At 43.1% G+C, this 20,209-nt stretch overlaps 2 protein-coding genes across 4 annotated transcripts in view; both read left to right on the top strand.

Moving 5' to 3' along the window:
- The first annotated feature begins 230 nt into the window (after nt 1-230).
- On the top strand, nt 231-11,966 carry LOC311588398 (C-type lectin domain family 4 member A-like). Its single transcript, XM_084765976.1, has 7 exons — nt 231-490; nt 1,203-1,343; nt 2,429-2,545; nt 5,563-5,664; nt 8,104-8,255; nt 9,953-10,065; nt 11,446-11,966. Exons 2-7 carry the CDS (start codon nt 1,265-1,267, stop codon nt 11,585-11,587), a joined length of 705 nt encoding a protein of 234 aa, XP_084622102.1. The 5' UTR covers nt 231-490; nt 1,203-1,264; the 3' UTR covers nt 11,588-11,966.
- Nucleotides 11,967-13,821: 1,855 nt separating this feature from the next.
- The window catches only part of LOC311588392 (C-type lectin domain family 4 member A-like), an 83,216-nt gene continuing 76,828 nt past the window's right edge, over nt 13,822-20,209 (top strand). For 2 of the 3 annotated variants that reach the window (XM_084765970.1, XM_084765969.1), the window contains exons 1-2: nt 13,824-17,516; nt 18,898-19,014. In XM_084765970.1, coding sequence (XP_084622096.1) covers nt 17,282-17,516; nt 18,898-19,014 — 352 coding nt within the window. In that variant the 5' untranslated portion in view covers nt 13,824-17,281. Of the gene's footprint in view, nt 17,517-18,897; nt 19,015-20,209 lie in introns of all 3 variants that reach the window. The other variant, XM_084765968.1, reaches the window with a different exon arrangement.

Genomic DNA, 20,209 nt, shown 5'->3' with positions numbered 1-20,209 from the left:
CGCATGCACATGGGTGTGTGTACAAACCACTGGGTCCCTGAACCACACGTGGAGAACTACTAATTCTCTTGACATTCTTCTATCCCTTTAAAATGATTTCCCCTTTCCTTATTAAATAATTTAACTTCAGGCAGGGTAGGTGTTGGTAGTAGGGTGGGGCATGGGGAAGCAATGGCCTGACTGAGCAGAGGGCTGGCTTGACAGCAGAACTGGAGGCCAAGCAGCAAGGGGCATATCAGCTGGTGAGGAAGTGTCTGGACTGGGGAGTGAGTCCACAAGCAGCAGCCTGATGTGGGGTGCCAGAGGCTGAGAGCAGAGCAGAGGGGCAGCTGCGTCTGGCAGCGGGGAGGTGCAGAGAGCCTGAGCTCAAGCAGGGTGAGGCAGGCATCCATGCTTGAGGGCACTTCTCACTGGAAGTCAGAACCACGTAGGAATGAGCAGAGGGACCCGAAGGAGGACAGCCTGGTGTGACACCTTGGCAGTTTGAGAGGTGAGGATGGGCACCAGAACATAGAAGAGTTGGCTTCAAGTCAGCCTGAGTTTGGAGACTCAGCAGGGTGAGGGGACAAACCAGGCATGGGTTTCAGGAGGCAGGCAAGGCACAGAGGGTGGGAGTGAAGAACACAGCCTGGGAACTCAGTGACTTTCCAGATAAAGAGGGAATCCTTGGGGGATGTGGAGGATCTGGGCTCTCAGAGAGTAAAGAGAGCACTCATGCATAAGGCAGAGCTGGCGTGGGTCCCAGAAATGGAGCAGGGTGAAGACACTGTCCCTGTGTGGTGAGACAGTCTAGAGTGTGTACTAGTGCCTTTGGGGTGACTTGAGTGTGGTGTTAGGGAGGCTAAGTGGCAACTCTTCAGGAGTCAGGAGTAGGAATCAGTGTAAACTGGGTAAAGGGGTCTTTCGTGTGGAGGCTGCCTCAGGTTGAGTGTCAGAACCTCAACTCTGTGAGGACTTTGGCGTCTCTAGTGTCCTGGTTCCTCTTTTTCCATTTCTTCCTGTTTTCTTCTCTCCCCGTTTTTGCTCTTGGTATCGCTGTAGTCCTATGATTGGACCGGGTGCACCTTCAGTCTGTGATTCTCCCTTTGCAGGTTAGGGCATTGGACGTCATACTGCGAGCTCAGGGCAGCTGTCCATTCCTGCCTCTCATCCCTAGCTCTCATTATCGGGATAATTCTCTGCCACTCTTGTGTCTTGTTCAGGAGGTATTTTAAAGAAAGAATAACACACATCTTCTGAAGGCAGGGGAAGATTTCTTCTCAACATGTTTTCAGAAAACATTTATATTAACACAAACTTCAAAAGTAAAATTGACTCCTCAGACATCAGCACAGACTCTCCAGGTAAGAAAGCACTTTCTGCTGCTCCCAGGTAGTGATGAAGTAAAGACGAAACCAGATGATCTTAGTTGCTGGCCATGTCTTTGGGTCCCTGGAGTCTCACCCAAGTGTGTTGCTTGTAAACAGATGTGAAAAGTCGTGGGACTGTACAATGGAAAAGAGAAGGTGTTGTCATTGCTTTTACCATCTAGAGAAGATCACACACACATATGTTATCACATCTTTTCTACATATAAATACACATAAATATGTGTAACATATTGTTTCAAATGTTAAGCCACAGTACAATAATTTCCCCCTCTCTAATTGAGAACATACCATAATCTGTTTGGCATTTAAGTGTTGAGTAGCTTCTTTCCCTCACCTCCATCCAGTGATGGAGACAGAACCCAGGACCTCACATGGTTGGACAGTAGTGTAACTCTTTTAGAAGTAGTGACTAAAAATGTAGTGGTTTTAAATCATAAAATGGGAGATATATGAAGACTTCTCGCCTGTTGCATGTTTTGAAGTTAGAAGCAAGCTCAAAGGCTTTTAAAGTATATATTGAAGCACTATGCAATCATTATAAAGCTGAAGAGGAAGACATCATGATATTAAAAAGTATACTTCCAGATATGCTGGCACATGCCTGTAATCTCAAAACTTAGGAGGCCGAGACAGAGGGTTGCTATGAGTTTGAAGGCAGCTTGGACTACATAATGAGTTCAGGGTCTGCTTTGGGTACATTCCAAGACCCTGTCTCAAAAATAAAGCAAAAAATCATAAAGGAAAAAATTCCATGATTTAGTGTTAAAGAAAGCAATAGTCTCAAATCAGTATTTATGTTCTAATCATGTAAAAATACACATTTATGTGTAAAAGCTTTAAACTTGTTGGAAAGATACATATCAAAATACTGGCAACAATACTCAATGTCAGGGATTAATTATTATATATTGTAATGTTTCTATAATTAACACGATTATTTACTATTATTTCAAACAGCACATTATTTATTTTTAAGATCATGCTCAGAAACAGAAGAATAGGAGAAAGAAGAAGAAATATAAACAGAACTCAGAAAATGAATTTTGTTTGCCTTTCAGCTCCTCAAAAGAAGAGTGGGTTTCAAAAAAGTTGTTGTAAATTCTCCAAGGTCCTCCTGACCTCACTCATAATATATTTCCTGCTGCTGACAATCTTATTCGCCAGTGCTCTGATCAGTAAGTATGCTGGTTGGACAGTAAACCAGGGGGAGACAAGGTACCCATTACACAGATGGCTACCTAGAAACCTGAAAAAGAACCTTTTTCTGGGAAGATAGATAATATTGAAAATTTGCTCTGTTCCAGAATCACTCTTCTGTTAAAACCATTATCACTAGAGAAGCATGTGTATGCTTGTTGGAGTCACAGAGTGAAATCCTGGGCATCTGTATTAGACTCCAGTACCCAGGATGCATCTGTATGTCCCCAGCAGAATTTAGGAGACAGCCCCACTGGACGCACAGACACCTACATTTTCCAATGAATAGAAGGGACAAGAAGAGATGGACAGGGCTGTTCCAAGGACAGGGCTCCAGTGGATCTCCTTCTAATTATATAATTATTTTCTGTTCCAGACTGTGCAAGACATGAAAGCTACTTTAAAAAATAGCTAATTTCTCTGTAGATTAGCTTCCACGTTTATAAAAAAATTAAAAACCATAAACTATGTTTTATGGAGGTGGTACATTAATTCTTTCAATAATTAGTAATATTCACTTACTGTATATTGGGCAGCATGTTAGAGGGTCCAGAAAGAGCTATTGCCCCTAGTCTCAAGAAATTTAGAGAATACTCAAGTAAACCAGTGCTTAAAAAATTGCATGGGAATGCAGATGGCCAAGTCACTATGAATGTAACATGTATAGAACTCATTATTCTCATGATTGTCACATGGTTCTCCCTGCTGTATGTGGTTTGTTTTATACATGTACAGTAAAATAAAAGTATTAAAAAAATTGTATGGGAAATGCTATGCAGGTAAGAATGAAGAAGCAAGCAGAGGGGGCTGAGAAAAGCTCAGAGGAGATGAAATCTAGTCCCGTGCATGTCAGCAATGTCATAGGCCTACGGGAGCACGGAAACTATGGGCAAATATAGGTGTGCATTACTGAATGTGTAGTGCTGCGTGGAGGACTTAGAAATGAAACTGTAGGGGAGAAAGACCAACTGGACTCAGATGATAAAATAGTGCATACCGTCTTACACCTGTTTCCTCTCTGCTAATTTATTTATTCTTTCTATGGCTGTTGCTGAGTCATTAGCTAACCTGAAACTTAGTAGATTGGTTGGACTATTGACTGGTCACTCTTGGGATATTCCCATGGGTCCTAGGTGAGCTTCCTCATTCTCATGGAGTCATGCACCAGTTACAGGGAGCTCAGCATCCCATGACAACTCCTGCCTTCCAGGTCAGATGCTAGCAGCAAGCCAAGCTCAGCACTGGAGCTAAGAGCTGTTTGCATTTGTGTATTTTAGTGGCCAAAGAAAGTTTTAAAGGCAGATCAGATCAGGAGGTGTAGAAATAGGCCCAGTTTCTTGAGTACGGAACTGCAAAGACATCATCTGAGTGGGTGAGGAGACAGGGAAGGTCCAACAGTGTGTCCAGTTTTGCAATGTGCCACGGAGACAGAGAGTCGGTGAGAAGTCTGAAGTGGGAGATGATTAAAACCAAAATGGGCTTACAGGGGTGTCCTGTTACAAAGGTGTGAAAATGAAGGGAAGGAGAAATTAGAAAACTATTGCAGGATCCATTTGAGAAGTGGTTGGGGGGCTTGAGCTGAGAATCGTGCTAGTGATGCACAGGAGAGGAGGTAACTTCAACCAACAAGGAGGGTAAAGTTTTGTTCGGTATCGAGAGCTGGCAACTAGGGGACTCGGAGGTGAGATATGACTCTAATGTTCCGATCTCATAAAGTCAACAGTCACGAGGTTATCTGAAGAGGAATGAGATGAGTAAGCAGGTTTGTCTTGGAATATGATGACGTAAGTTTTGTTTGCAAACGCTTAAGCCTCAGACGCACAGATCTAGCTGGGCTCATTAACATATTTTAGGAAAGAGGAGTGCGTTTTAGAAGACCTTTGCTTATAGGCAGGAAATAACAAAAACAGAACGAACGAGCAAAGCAATCACTTCGTCGAACCCCCAACCCTGCCAAGCCAGGAAAAATGCAATATCATGAAGGAAGAGGAATTGGAAGGAGAAAGAGAAAGACATAGGGGACTCGGTAAGAGAAGTGGGTGGAGAAGGAGAGAACTCGGGAAGCAAGCAGGACCAGGCAAAAGTGGAGGAGCCACACCACCTCCCAAGAGCTAAGGAGGAAAACAACCAGGCTTGGGTAATTCGAGAGGTCTCATGGGGCGAGGGCTGATAGAGAGTCATGGATGGGCCATTTCAGGAATAGTTTGGTAGGTAAATTGGCAGAAACAAAAGTCAGAATGTGCTGGGCAACTCAAGGAGCAAGTGGGAGATAAAAGCCAGTTTCTTGAGGATGGGTGAGTTAGTTTTAAGTTAGGAACACCATGAAAGTGTAGGGATTCTGAGAAGACCTTGGAAGAGGGAGGGAGGCGAAGGAAAGAAGAGAGTGAAAACGAAATTATTTTATAGCTTCCATCCTTAGGCAATCCAGCTCTACTCTCAGTTAGGTCACTTATCCCTCACCTTTTCTGGGCTATGCACATACTTAAAAGAATTTATCACCTAAGACGTAGACGTTTAGTGTGCCTTCCATTAAATGTCGAAGAATACTCAGGATGAGGGATCTGACCCATCCTTGCAGCTCTTCTGGGAGATATCCGTGGTCCAACAGGAGTAAGGTTATATTGGCTGTGGGGTGATGGGATGTTTTCGTTTTTGTGGTGGGGTCTCATGTAGCCCAGGCTAGGCATTAAGTAAACTAGCTAGCTAGCTAACTAACCAAACTAACCAACCAACCAATTAAGCAAATAACTAACTCTACTAACTTGTGTAGTTAAGGATGCCCCGGGACTTCCTGCTTCCAATTTCCAAGTGCTGGGACTGCAGCCATCACACTTAGTTTATGGTGATGGGGAATATGTCCCAGGCAGGCTCTCAACTAGTCAGGTAATTGGACATTTATAAATTTTGTTTCTATAAAGAATGTAACAAAGTAAGAAGTAAGCAATCAATTCAGAGTACTACCAGGAAAATGAACGGTCTTTATTTTGTTTTACAGCACTGTTTACAAAGTATTCTCAGCTTCTTGAAGAAAAAACAGTTATGAAAGAACTGAACTATACTGAATTGGAGTGTACAAAATGGCATTCACTCTTGGAAGGTAAAACTCAGTGTGTCTAGAATCAGCATTTGTAACTAGATTCTCAGGGAGATCCATCAGCAGCGGGCACTACGGGCACATGGCGGCATCCCTTGCCCCTACTGCTGCTGCCTGTGCAGTTCTTTTTGGAGGTTTCCAATCAGGCATAATTGGGGTATGTGGCTGCCGAGCTTCAACGGAGCGAAGAGTTTCAGGGAGACTCAACACGGGGCTGACTTGGATTTTTATTAGAAACAGAAAGCACTCCCGGAAAATGAAGCAAATCTGATGGTGTGAATGTGGGCATCTCCAGGGAGTTATGTTCAAGTGTGTGTGTGTGCTTTAGATTTATTTTTTATTTAAAATACGTTATACGTGTGTGCCTCTTTGTGGGTTTGTGTGAGTGCAGTGTCTGCAGATGTCAGAAAGAGGGTGTCAGATCCCCTGGAACTGGAGTTATAGGTGGCCATGGGTGTTGGGAGCTCAACTCCAGGCCTCTGCAAGAGAAGCACACACTGTTAACCACTGAGCCGTTTCTCTAGCCCCTCGTGTGTGTGTGTGTGTGTGTGTGTGTGTGCATGTGCGTGTGTGTGTGTGTGTGTGTGTGTGTGTGTGTGTGTGTGTGTGTGATGATCTTGTGGCTTTCTCTGCTACAGTGTCTACAAAGTATAAGTCAGTCAAGATTTAAACAGAGAATTTGTTCTTCTAGTAAAAAAAAAAAGCTGGAAGGTGGACTTATGGAGGCGTTCTGCTTGGGTTTAGGAAAGAGACGGGCATGCATTAGGCTGTTTGTTCATCACTTCGGCCCCGAGTGAGCAAAGTTTCTCTATTGTCTTGACATCTGTAATTGAGATGTCTTTGGAATACACCATATGGCCCCACATAGGAACAGTTTACTGTCCGTAGCACGGCACCTTTTGGGAAGCACATGTTCCCCTAGGCCATTTAAGTTTATCTGAACTACCTGCCTCTCTCTGGAGATCTCTCTCTTCACTCAGCTGTTACCTTAGCTGCACAGAAGCTCGAAGTCCTATTCAGGGAGTCCTTGCCTGTGCCTGCATCTTGACATGGTTCCCCTAGTTTTTTTTCTGTAACAATTTCCAGGTTTCAGGACTCACAGTAAGGTGTTTAATCCATTTAGACTATTTTAGAGTCATTTTTTAAAATATACAATGGCTAGGGATCTTAGCTTCACCCCTCTGCAGGTCGGTAGCTAGCTTTCCCAGTACAATTTGTTGTAGAAACTATCTTCCTCTGATATGTACTGTTGGTGAAAAGTCAGCAGCGTGTAGATATGTGGATTTATATCTGTGGTTCTCTTTTCTGTTCGTTGGTCAACGTGCCTGCTTTTGTGCTGGTACTGTGCTCTATAGGATAGCTCGGAGTCAGCTATGGTGATACCGCCAACATTATTTTTTTCCCCTCAAGATTGCTTTGGCCGTTCAGGGTCTTTTGTGCTTCTCTGTGAATTTTGAGATTGTTTGAGATTCATTTATCTTATGAAGAATATTGACACTTAGGATCCTTATATGAGACTTTATTTTTTTTTCTATTTCAATTTTACTCCCTTGAAGATTCATTGATATCTCTGTTGCCTTTTGGATGCAATTAACATCACGGAATGTTTAAAATATAGATTTCAGATATAAAATTTCCATTCAGTTCTTTACATCTTTGCTGATGGTATATATATATATATATTTTTTTTTTATGTATATATTTATGTAATATGAGAACTTTCTGTTTCTCCTTTAGAGATGCAGACTGTTTCGCATTGTATCTTCAGAGGCTGGGTGTCCTTTGTTTTTTTAACCTCATGTTAGTTTATTTTTTTCACTAATTAATTAATCAATTTACTTTACATGACAATAGCAGCTTCCCCTCCCTCTCTTCCTCCACATCCCTCTCTCCTCTCCCCTCCTCCCGCTTCCCCCTCCCTTTCTCTTCAAGTAAGGGGTGGCCTCCCATAGAAATCATCCTGCCTTGGCATATCACGCTGCAGTAGGACCACATGCATCTTCTATTAAGGCTAGACAGGGCAGCCCAGCCAGAGGAAAGGGATCCAAGGCAGGTACCAGAGTCAGAGACAGCCCCTGCTCTGGTTGTTAGGGGTCCTACATGAAGACCAAGCTACGCACCTCTTATCTTTATGTAGGGGGCCTAGGTCCATCCCATAGATGCTCTCTTGTTGGTGGTTCAGTCTCTGTGAGCTCCTGTGGGCCCGGATTAGTTGGTTTTGTATGTTTTCTTGTGGTGTCTTTGACCTCGTTGGATCTTTCTGGCACCCCAGTAGGACAAAGGGGCCCTGACATTGTGCCAATGGAAGTAGACTCCGGTTTCTTGGGGTTCCTTGGCGCATCTGGGAGAGGTTGGGAGTCCCAGCTTCCATGTGGGCTCTGTACAAAAGCAACTTTTAAAATGACAATTACGTCGCACTTGCATTTCCTTCTCCCCCCAAAGACAAAGTCTGGAGCTGTTGCCCAAAGAATTGGAAGCCATTTGGCTCCAACTGCTACTTCACTTCCAGTGACTCTGCATCTTGGAGCGAGTGTGAGGAGAAGTGCTCCAGCATGGGTGCTCATCTGGTGGTGATCCACAGCTGGGAAGAGCAGGTGCATCCTGGGAGAGAGTGAGGTTTGGGCTGGGCCTGCTGTCTGCCTGGTTATACTAAGAAGGGGTTTTGTTAACGTGGGTGTTGGTGTTGCTGCAGAAGGCTTTCCATCAGATAGGCAGACATTGTTGTTTCAGCCTTTGCCTGCTAAAGCTTGTTTCTACTTCAGTGGGGCTTAACAAGCCCCAAGGAACCGCGGCATCAGAAATGCAGCACAGGAGGGTGGAGGGAAGGATGGAATGTTTCTGCCTGAAAGACCAGTTTGTGATTTCAGCAGTCTAATGCTTCCTGCAGTACCAACTGCCTAACAGAAGAGGGCGTAGGGAAACAGGAGAGTCACAGCCAACCACCAGAAACAAAACTTCTGAAGTTATAAATGTAGAATGAGGGGCTGGAGGGGGTGGCGGTGGGGGGGGGGGGAGGTGATTAAGACTGCTCTTCCAGAGGTCCTGAGCTCAATTCCCAGCAACCACATGGTGGCTCACAACCATCTATAATGTGATCTGGTGCCCTCTTCTGGCCTGCAGGCATACATGCAGGCAGAGCACTGTATACACAATAATAAAATAAATAAATCTTTTAAAAAATGGAGAACGACTAAATGTGCAAAGTTCTCTCATGCACAACTTTCAAGAATGGTGTTGGTGAAGAAAAGAGGGGAGTGAGTCTGAGGTGAGAATTCACTATGATCATGGCCACAGATTGTTTGCAGTGTCATGAAAACATGAGAGATGATTTTTACTGTGACCTGATCAGCCAGAGAAGATGTGTACTACTGGGGATGGCAGGGGTAAACTTTCTGTTTGAAATCTGAAAAAAATATTTAAGGGCCTAAAGAGATGAACTAGGTGTAAAAGTATCTTTTATTCGCCAGATGTAATTACTGTCTAGTATGCTTACTGCTTTTGTGTGCTAACCTAGGCCTAGTTCTGCAAGCCTCCATATAGTCTTATCTAGGCCTTAAGTATTTTGAGCCTCTGAGACTTACTGCTGAATAAGCTCACCCTTTTTAGTTCTTCTGACCTCTGGCTTGCTTGTTCAACTCAGCTGTTCTGACTCAAACTCCTCTTTAAGCTGACTGATTCAACCTGGCGTCTCTCAGTTTCTGAATAGCACTGCTTGGTCTCAAACCAACTCTAGCAATGTGCTCTAATCTTCTGGATACTTCTCATTGCCTGGCTCATTCTGTCTTCACCTGTGTCTGGTTTGTTCTCTCTTCACCCTCCCTTTGGCAAACTCTCCTGGTAAAAACTGCCTCTGAGGTCCTCAAACTGAACCACCAAGAACTGACCCCACTGCACTGCCTCTCAACTCACTCTCAAAAGAATTGACTGCCTGAACAGAACTCCGAGATTGGCATGCCTCTGTTTCCTAAATGCTGGCCTTAAAAGGTGTTTACCTGAAACCAGGCTGGTCTTGAGCTCAGAGAGCTGCTCATCTCTGTCTCCTGGGATTTGCCTGCTAGCTGGATCACACAGACCCAGAAGGTCTTTGGATCTCTTGCCAGAGCAGCCATGGCCTGAATTAAAATTTCCCTACAACTACAACTTTATTCTTATGTATGTGCCTATGTGCATCATATTGAACTCTATAATTCAGCATCAGGGAAAATAAAATTTAAAAGATCCTAGAAAGGTTCTATAACAGAATAAGAAGCATTTAACCCAGGCTAACAGCTGTATCTTTCTTCCCTCTTAGGATTTCATCACCAGGATCCTGGACACCGTGGCTGCTTATTTTATAGGGCTGAGGGATGAAGGTGACAGACAATGGCGATGGGTTGATCAGACACCTTACAACGAGAGTGCGACGTGAGTCTAGAGTCACTTAGAGGAGTCCTGGGTCCTGTAGCATGAGGTGAATTTAGGGTGTTCCTGCTGTCAGTATGAAACTAAAGTAGCCCACTTCTGCCTTAACTGCTGGGGATGGAGTTACTTTTACTCCCCATTTACTCCTCACAGGAGGCCTGTGTGACGCATTTATTGATATTCCAGGTGGAGATGAGGGAATTGAGTTTGCAGAGTGTAGAATGGTAGGTACCCAGGGCAGCCAACCAAGGTCTTTACACACAGATGTATTTTATTATGCTTTGTCTCATCTATATCTCTAAAATAGGATTTAATTTATTTTTATTTGTGTGTATATATCTGTGTATTCTGTGAATGTCTGCCATGATTATTTGGGTGTTCATGGAGCCCATTAGAGGGTGTTAGATTCCTTGGAGCTGGGGGTTACAGGTGGTATGACCTTTTCTATATGGGTGTTGGGATCAGAACTCTTAGGTTTTCTGGAAAAGCAGCAAGCACTCTTAATGTCTGAGCCACCTCTCCAGCCATTATTTTTATCTTTATAAAAAAAAATTCATGTCAAGATCATAACTTATTATTTTTCATAAATCAAAAGCCTCAATCTGATATTGTTGTGTTTCATGTTGATGTAATGATTTAAAAAGTCTTAATATCTTTGTATGTTTCTATATTCTGTCCTGATATCTGTTGTGAAAAACATGTAGTGATATTATTGTCATTCTGAGTTTTCAGAGAAGGAAACCAGGAATACAGGTTATTAAATTACTTGTCCTAGATGACGGGAACAAGTAGATTATCTTGATATTTTAACTGGTTCTTCAGTCTTTTAAATAATTGCATTGTAAAATAAAAAAAAACTTCATTAAAACATGAGGATGAGAATAGACCTTTTCAGCATATGAATAAGCACAATGGAAGCTGGGAGTGGTGGCGCACGCCTTTAATCCCAGCACTCAGGAGGCAGAGGCAGGCGGATCGCTGTGAGTTCAAGCCCAGCCTGGTGTACAAAGTGAGTATAGGACAGCCAAGGCTACACAGAGAAACCCTGTCTCAAAACAAAAACAAAAACTAAAACAAAAAGAAAAAGAAAAATAAGCACCATGGGTTTACAGTCTCGGGGCACCAAGACCTAGGCATGAAGAAATAGTAGCCCCTGGGGTGTGTGCTGCGAGAACCATTAAGTATCACTTTTATATTACATTGAGTGTGGTGGGCCCTGTTACTTAGGGAAATGTCTAATACAGGTGATGGAGAATGATTTATTTGTACATACTTGAATCTGTTTCCTGCAAATTCCATTCTCATCCTCAGGCTTGCTTACTCTTGCTTACTCTTTTCAAGCATTATTGTAGGAAACACCTGATGTTATTTTCTCTCTTTCAGATTCTGGCACAAAGGCGAGGCCAGCAGTGACAATGAGCTATGCGTTATATTACATCATCGGTATAATAGATGGGGCTGGGGTGACGCCCCTTGCAGTAATAAACAGAAGTCAATTTGTCAGGTGAAGAAAATGTACTTATGAATCAAGCATTCCCCACGGGCATGTGATTGCACTGTTATCCACAGTTACACACTCACCTGGAAATTTCTTCATGTGGAAGAGATGTCCACAGAATTTTAGGTAGGCAGTAAATGGTTGCACATGTGATGATACTGGTATAAATGTATACTTACTTATTCACTCATCACTCTTTTATATAATGAGACTTTTCCGTGTACCAGAGACTATACAGGAGACTCTTTATGCATAGGTGGAATTATACAAGTCTCTCTGTCCATTCTCAGCTTCCCAAAGTCTTATTTACTGGTAACATTGTATAGTGTGGTCCCTCTACCCCCTTTCTCCTGTATCTTTCACTTTACTGATGTGTAATTGACAAATAAACTATGTCTATTTATGTCACAGTGTCTTGACTTGATATGGACATGTGTTATGCAGTGGCTACCACAATCAGGGTAACATCTGCTGCCTGTTTTGTTTGTTTGTTTTGTGGTGTTAGACCATTTAAGATCTTCTTAAGCAAATTTAGACACACAGGGAGATATTGTTACCTAGTGTCACTTTGACCCTTAGTATTTACTCTTATTTTATCTGGCAGTTTGTGTCCCTTTGCCATCAGTAATTTCTTGTCTTTCAATTCCTGGACTACCTGCCAGGAACCATGCAAGAACTTGGTGCCCATGGTTACTGTGTCAGGTTCTATGGGTGCTAGGAGACTGATGTAGGCCTCCAATAAATAGCTGATCCTGGACTGGGTGAACCACATCAACAGCAGGCTTAAGAAGACACAACCTTCTACTGGCCCCTCCAGTGTTTCTTGTTGTCCAACCTTGGTGCCTGCCACATTAGGCATAGTCTCTTCCCTGTGGATGGATGTCGAGGAACCAACCGATATCCATCCAATATTTCAGTACCAAAAACCATTATTACTCCTAGAGAACTTAACAACTATTTTATGATATTAAGCGTGATTTTCGCCTGTATGTCCCCAGTTGTCCCTAAAAAAGGTTCTTTGGCTCTTCTGGTAAGCCACAACCAAAAAGATCTTATTTAGTAATTAAAGTCATCCTAAAATTCAGGCCACATCTCCACAAGATTGCATTCATTTCAATCTCAAGCCATGAGTCCAGGAGTTACCAAGGATGCCTTTACTTATAATCAACAGCCTGCAGATTTAGAGGATCCAATTTATAAGTTGCTATGATGACCTACTGAACTACTGATTATGCTCTATTAGGATCACAGTTTTATTATATCAAAAGATACAAATCAGAACTAAAAGGAGATACATATAGGGTGAGGTCCCAAATAGGGAACGTCCACTGGCCTCATATATGCATCTTCTAGAATGTAAACAAGTGGCAATATACAGAATAGGACAACTAGGGGGCTCTCATGTGAGCTCTGATGTTCACATATTTATTAGGTTCCATTCTATAGGTGTGAGTGGCTGATTGATTGTTAAGCATGAACTCAGTCTTCAACATCACTTCCCTGCCAGGTGGAAAATCTCATGGCTCAAAGGCTCAACACTTTAATCGCATGGTTAGTGTTTCTGAATGGTGAGCTTCCAACAGAAATATTAGCATGAACTCTGAGAGAACTGAGCAGCATAAAGCTTCATGTCTTCCATGATAAAGCAAGACTTTCCAATAGCTCCAGGAATTCCAAAGAATTAGAGAGGCAAGCTCCCACAAACTGTGTAAATGGCCATAGAAAGTCTTTCTTGGACAGGCCAACTGTCAAATGATTTAAATGCGGATGTAAGGGAACAGGGAAATGTGCACCATCACCTTCACAGGAGTTCCCATACTGCTTCATGACAGAACCCATAGTGTACACTACACACACCTGTTGGCACAAGGTTACTGTGTAATTCAAATGCTGATTTCTGTATCCCCCATATCTGGTTGCAAGTCTTGTTCTGAGGATCTCAGTGTTGTATAAATGATGATCCCTAATTGTCCTCTTGTATGCTAATGAAGCATCTTACAGCCAGCCATTGAGCAGGGAAGAAAATAGGGCTGAACTTCCTGACAGATAGAGGAGGAGGAGTTAGAAGAAGAAGTAGGGGGCTCAACCATAGGAAAAGGTGAAGGAGAGATGAAGATTCAGCTGGAACAAAGAAAGATCCAGAAAGCAAGTAACTTGGGGATTTTGGCAAAGATGGAGTCAGGAAAGCATAGACTAAACTGCTCAAGACTGTGTTGTAAAGCCTTACAAACCAATATAAAATGGCGTCAGTATTTTGTGTGATAGCTGGGTTAAGAAATAAACTAAGAGAAACAAACACAGTTTTATAAAAATGACTATAACACACACCCAACACTAAATCCATACCATACTAATTTATTTCAATGTCAGAAATAATAAAACACAAGTTTTACTATTTTATGCTTGTGTTACGGTGGTTGGGGCTAGTGTTCCATTTTGGAACTCAATTACAAGATGTCTCCTGAGTACATAATGTAGAGGGACTAAGAATAGATGCTGTGATGGTTCCCAAGTGCTTAAATACTTCCCTGTAAAAGAATTGTGTTTCAATGTCTTTGTCACATTTTTTAAATATAGAGTTTGTGTTCAACCTCAACTGACAGGTGCATCCAGGTGACTCTCATTCACCAAAAGAACAAGAATGAATCTGACTTCTCTAAATACAGGAGGCTGTTATTGCACATGGAGCTGTGATTCTCTATGATCCTGGCCCCAAGATGATATATGTGCAAAGAAGTTGAACAGAATTACAATGACCCATAGCCAGGCCCTAAGGACATATGAAAATGACAAATACTTGTTGTTGCAAGCCACTTAGATATTGGAATTATTCTAGTGTATGTGAGATATGATAACTTTACAATTCCACTTTGCTGAAAGGGTAAAATTCCCGAGCATCTGTGACTGGAATGGAGAGGTATGTAGGGACATTTATCAACTTGGAAATACTTGATAGGCTTAATAATTATGCGGGACTTTATATTCTCTGTCATATCCGGTTTTATTTACTGGCAGTGCCTCGGTCTCTTGGTAACTTACTGAATAAAGAATGGTGTGGGAAGGGCAAGGAGAACGTCTGTGGTTGGGTGGGGTGTGGGGCAGCAATGGCCTGACGCACTTGAAAGTTCAAGCTGGGTGATGATACAGCGGGGCTGGCTGGACAGCAGGGCTGGAGCCCAAGCAGTGAGGGGAATGTCTGGATTGAGGTGTGAGCCTACAAGCAGCAGCCTGGTGGGAGACATCAGAGCCTGAGAGGTGAGGGGGCACCTACGCTACGGAGTGCTTACTTGTAGGGAGTGCATTCAAGCATGGTTAGGAAAGTGTCCACCCACGAGGCCACTTGTGGTGACTCAGACCCCAAATAGATGAGAAGAGGAAGATCTTCATGAAGGCCCCGTTAACCTAGAATCGGAGCACAGAAGGATGGAATGTGGGCAGGAGAGCGATTGGCATTTGATACCTGCTGGGAGGGAAAGACTTGGTTTTAATGGCGTGACTGGCAGGGAGCTGGAGGCCTCAGGAACCTGCAGGCTCAGAGCTCAGTCACAAAGCCCAGCCTCAAATGGTGAAGTGTCTCTGTGTGTGACCGATGTAGAGACTGGCTGGCAGGATTAGGACAGAGATGTCACACCGCTAGTGTGTGCTTGGTGGCCTAGCCATCCTTAAACAGCAAATATCAGTGCTGGAGGAGACACAGCAATCCATGGGCTAGTGAGGTAAGATTTTGAAATTTTAGGCATTGTAATAGTTACAGAAGAAGGTCTGGATTTCCACTTATCATAAGAGCTATTCAAGCTGGGGCAGAAGGGGCGTGGGAGGAACCTGGACAGAATGTTGAAGCCTGTCTGTGGGTATTCTGGCTGTACCATAGTATCCAATTCATCTGGGACTCAGGTCTTTAGACATCCAGCGGTGAGCTAAGGCCCTGGGTACCTATCGCCTCTCTTCTGGTGAGACAAGAGAAGTGAGGCACAGCTCAGCTTTTGGAAGAGGTGAGGACGGCACCCAAGCATAGTGTTGACTTCCTACTGGCTCAGGATTCAGAGACACAGAAGGTTGAAAAGAGTTTCCCTTACAGAGGGTAGGCCAGAGGTAGTGGCCTTTCTATATGGTGGAAAGTTCAGTGTGGGATGTCGGTGCCTGTTAAGATGAGGAGCATCCTTGCCTGGTTGTGGATGACCTGGCATTGGATGTTAGCGGACAAGCAGGTCGAGGAGAGTGTCTGTGTAGAAGGCAGAGCTGTATGGGTTTCTGAGACTTGCAAGGTAAGGATGTCATCTACCTGGTGGGATAGCTCTGTGTGGCCACTCAATTCCTTTTAGGATGATGAGGGCTTCTGCCCATCGAGGCGACCTTGGTGGAGTGCTAAAGCCTCAGGGAGGCTAAGTGGAGACTCTTCAGGGATTAGCACAAGGTGGGTGAAGGAGGCTTTCCTCAGCCAAGCTGTGAGAATGCCAGCACCGTGTCTGGCCCTGTCAGAGAACATCCAGCTAACGGGAGGATGGCATCAGTTCAGGGCTTGACCTGAGGATTGGAGCCCATCCTGAAGAGATAGGTGTTTTAGCGGACGGTGGTTGGCACTGTGGAAAGGAAATGGGTAGCATTCAAGAGATTATCACTTGAGAGTCGAGGTAGAAATAATGAACATAGATTTTTTTTTTCACTCACAGAAGTAGGTTAGAAATGCTGACATTTGGGAAATAAAATGAAACCTGTGGCATTACATTAAAATGGGGGTAGTAGAGTGAACCCATGGTTTTCAGTATGTTTGGATACAAAAGCAAGAGAAAACCTAGAAACACAAACACACTCTCTCTCTCTCTCTCTCTCTCTCTCTCTCTCTCTCTCTCTCTCTCTCTCTCTCTCTGCGTTTCTTATACATACACATGCTGTTTGCTTGTTGTGTGTAGGAGCTTGGGAGTAGCTAGGGGAGAGTCAAAGAAGGGAAGTATTTGGAAGTACTGAGGGCTGAGCCTGTGAGTGTGAACTGGGAGACGTCTATGGGAGAGTCCCAGATGATCGGATCGTTAGCAACCACTTTTAATTTTCCCGTCTTCCACACTGTAGTTCATTTGATTCTCTCAACTGTTTCTGACAGTGCAGTGAATGGGTGGGGTTTATGCTGAGGAGTGCAGACGAGCGAGCGGGGGAAGAGAGGCATAAGGAGAGAGATAGCCTCTTCCCACAGCTATGAAGCAGAGCTGTTTTCAGGAGCTCTGGATGGGGCCAGGAGCAGAGGGAGTGGCGAGTCCCCATGTAGCTAGTTATAAACTGTAGCAGGAAGCAGAGCGTTCAGAAGGAACGGAGTGTGAGCTTTGCCTTCTCCACGCTACGGGCAGCTGAGTGGGAGGTGGGAGCCCACACAATGGTGAGGGCCAATGGTCCTTTAGAATATGGTATCAGAATTTGCCCGTTTAGTCAGAAGTCAATGTTGTGCCTTTAAGTGTTGGCTAATTGTCTGGTTGGCACGAAACCATATTTGCATATGGCAGTGCGTCAATTAATGTCTGTGGTAAAATGTCTTAGGACAGAGTTCCCTAATAGCATGGTTCCTCTTTTCTTCTTCTCCCTATTTCTTTCCTTCCTCCTTTGAGTTCCCACTTTATAGCACTCGCATACCACACTGAGTAGGTTTGAGAGCTGCAATTCTCATTTTCTTGTTTTAAGAAGTTGCATCTCTTGCGTTTCCTGAACAATTCTATGCAGTAGTTTCTCACTCTCATGTGGTTTATCCCAGTGGGACAGGTCTCTTCTCATACAATCGTGTGCTATGACAGCCTGTTGCCGTGTCTGGTTCTCACATACCGCCGGCTTCAGGGGGAGGAAGAGGTGCGCTTTCTGAGGAAGGCTGGTCTTTTTTTTTTTTTTTCCGATATGGCTTCAGAAATTACTTATGCAGAGGTGAAGTTCAAGAATGAATCCAACTCCTCCGGCACCTACTCAGATTCTCCTGCAGGTAAAAATACCCCAAACACCTTTCTGTACTTACTATAGATGGGAGGAGGAAAGAGGGGTTGTCGGCAAACTTTGGGTGGTGTTTGGTACTGGTTCTCCCAGTGCTCACATCTGGGATTTCACTGGAGTCCTCACTGTTGGAGTTGTTTGTAGAGTGACTTGCAGAGCTGTACACTTGTACAGTGGGAAAGAAAAACTTTCTCAGCATGATTTTTTTTTTTTGCTCTTGCTACTTACAGAAACTACACCTTCAGTTCCTGCTCTATATAAATGAACATAAATGCAAATATTTTTCTGGCAATCAAACCGTACTGTGTAATAGTTATTTCCCTCTATGCTTGACAGTATACTGTGACACCATGAAAACTGTTTCTGTGGAGCTGGTGCATTGAGGGAACTTTTTCCTCTTATACTGTAGATCACTTGACAGGCACTTGCTCTGCCACTAAACTATACCTTCATCCAGGAAACAGCTTCCAGCCATGAGATGGTGACTAGCAGACTGATCTCATGCTAAAGAAGTGGAATATGATTATAAATATTTATCTCTTGTTACATATGTATCTATAATGTCTGGGCATTATGGAAGTTATTTGAATATATAGTGCTACAACCACAGTAAAGAACACCAAGAAAACATGGTGACACGAAAATGCATTTACAGTATTGGTTAGAAGAAAATGTCATAGGTCACCTTGTGGGAAAGCATACTACAGTGTGTACATACTTTAGTGTTTGCTGAAAGGGCCAGGTGTGGTCTTAGTTCCAGCACTCTGGAGGCAGAGCAAGAGGATCGCAGAGCATTTGAGGACAGCCTGGTCTACATAATGAATTCCAGGCCATTCAGGACTACAATAGTGAGATTCTAGATCATTACATTTCCCACTACCAAAAAACAAAAACGAAAACAAACAAAACAAAACAAACAGACCAAAAAAAAAAAAAAACCCCACCTCCCTGAAAGGATATAATCAAATGCTTTTGTGAATATATATTCAAATTATTTTTCAGATCTCAAAATATTAACACCAATTATTTCAACAGTGTATGTTTGTGCTCTTATTTTATTTTTTTCGACACAGGGTCTCTCTCTGTTGCCTTGGCTGTCCTGGACTCACTTTGTAGATCAGGCTGGCTTTGAACTCACAGAGATCCACCTGCCTCTGCCTCCCAAGTGCTGAGATTAAAGGCGTGTGCCACCATGCCTGGCTTATGTTTTTTTTAAATAATGCTTTTACAATGGGGATTATTTTTAAAATTATTTTTAGTGTTTATACTTTAGTAATTATGTGTCCTGGAGGAAAGGGGAGAAGAGGAGGGAGGAAAAGCAGAAACAAGAATGGAACTTATTACTCATGGAATGAATGTGGTTCTTCTTCCAGCTCCCAAAGAGAAACCCATCCATCATCAAAGTAAGCCTGGTTCCCCCTCGCTGCTTTTCACATCACTGATGGCACTCGTCCTGCTGCTGGCAATCTCCTTCCTTGCTGCTTTTATCAGTAAGTATCCCAAATGAATCGACAGGCCATGTTTGCCTCAGATGAAGAGAGGTTCCACTGTAGCAGCTGGCATTTAATGGACACGTGAAGAAGAAATATTCTTTGGGGAAAAACAATTCAAGGGGTTCCATTGTTACTTTGATTCTTCTGTTCTTGGATTTAGCTATTGTCCTGGGGGAAAAATGCAATCCATTCTCATGAGAGAAACTGAAGTGAATGTATGAGTGTCTGTGTGGGGTTATGGAGTGAACTCTGTGGGGTGTTGTCTTTATTAGACTGTGAGGTCAAATCTATGTGTTCTCATTGGCATCGAGAAGTCAAGCTGTATGTGTATACTAGCAATGTGTACACAAGCTGTGTGTGTATACTAGCTGTGTGTGTACACAAGCTGTGTGTGTATACTATACTAGCTGTCTGTGTATACTAGCTCTGTGTATAGTAGCTGTGTGTGTATACAAGCTGTGTGTGTATACAAGCTGTGTGTGTATACAAGCTGTGTGTATATACAAGCTGTGTGAATTCTAGCTGTGTGTGTATACTAGCTGTGTGTGTATACTAGCTGTGTGTGTATACTAGCTGTGTGTGTATACTAGCTGTGTGTGTATACAAGCTGTGTGTATACAAGCTGTGTGTGTATACAAGCTGTGTGTGTATACAAGCTGTGTGTATACTAGCTGTGTGTGTATACAAGCTGTGTGTGTATACAAGCTGTGTGTATACTAGCTGTGTGTGTATACTAGCTGTGTGTGTATACTAGCTGTGTGTGTATACAAGCTGTGTGTATACAAGCTGTGTGTGTATACAAGCTGTGTGTGTATACTAGCTGTGTGTGTATACAGGCTGTGTGTGTATAGGGATCCTTCATCTTGTGGTGAGATGGTGGACAAGAAAGAGTGGGGAAGAAGTTATCTGAGAAGTGTTCTTCAGCTAATTCCTAGTTACTTCCGTCCAGCTCAGGATCTTGCAGAATCTAGAAGGCAACTGAACAAATGGGTAAATTTCTCTTCATCAAAGATTTGCAAATTCATGAGAAATTAAAAATACATGAAAACCAATATATTGAGGATATTTTACTTATTCATTTGATCACTCAGAATAAAGTAATAGCCATTTACTGTATGTCAGACAGTGTGTCAGACAAAGTCCCAGGAGAACACAGACTTAGTTCTCATGTAATGTAGAGGAAAACCAATAA

This window comes from Acomys minous (genome assembly GCF_964271855.1).
Source record: "Acomys minous genome assembly, chromosome: 17".
Lineage (NCBI taxonomy): Eukaryota > Metazoa > Chordata > Mammalia > Rodentia > Muridae > Acomys > Acomys minous.
The sequence above is the reverse complement of the archived record's forward strand: the minus strand, read 5'-3'. Positions and strand labels throughout refer to the sequence as shown.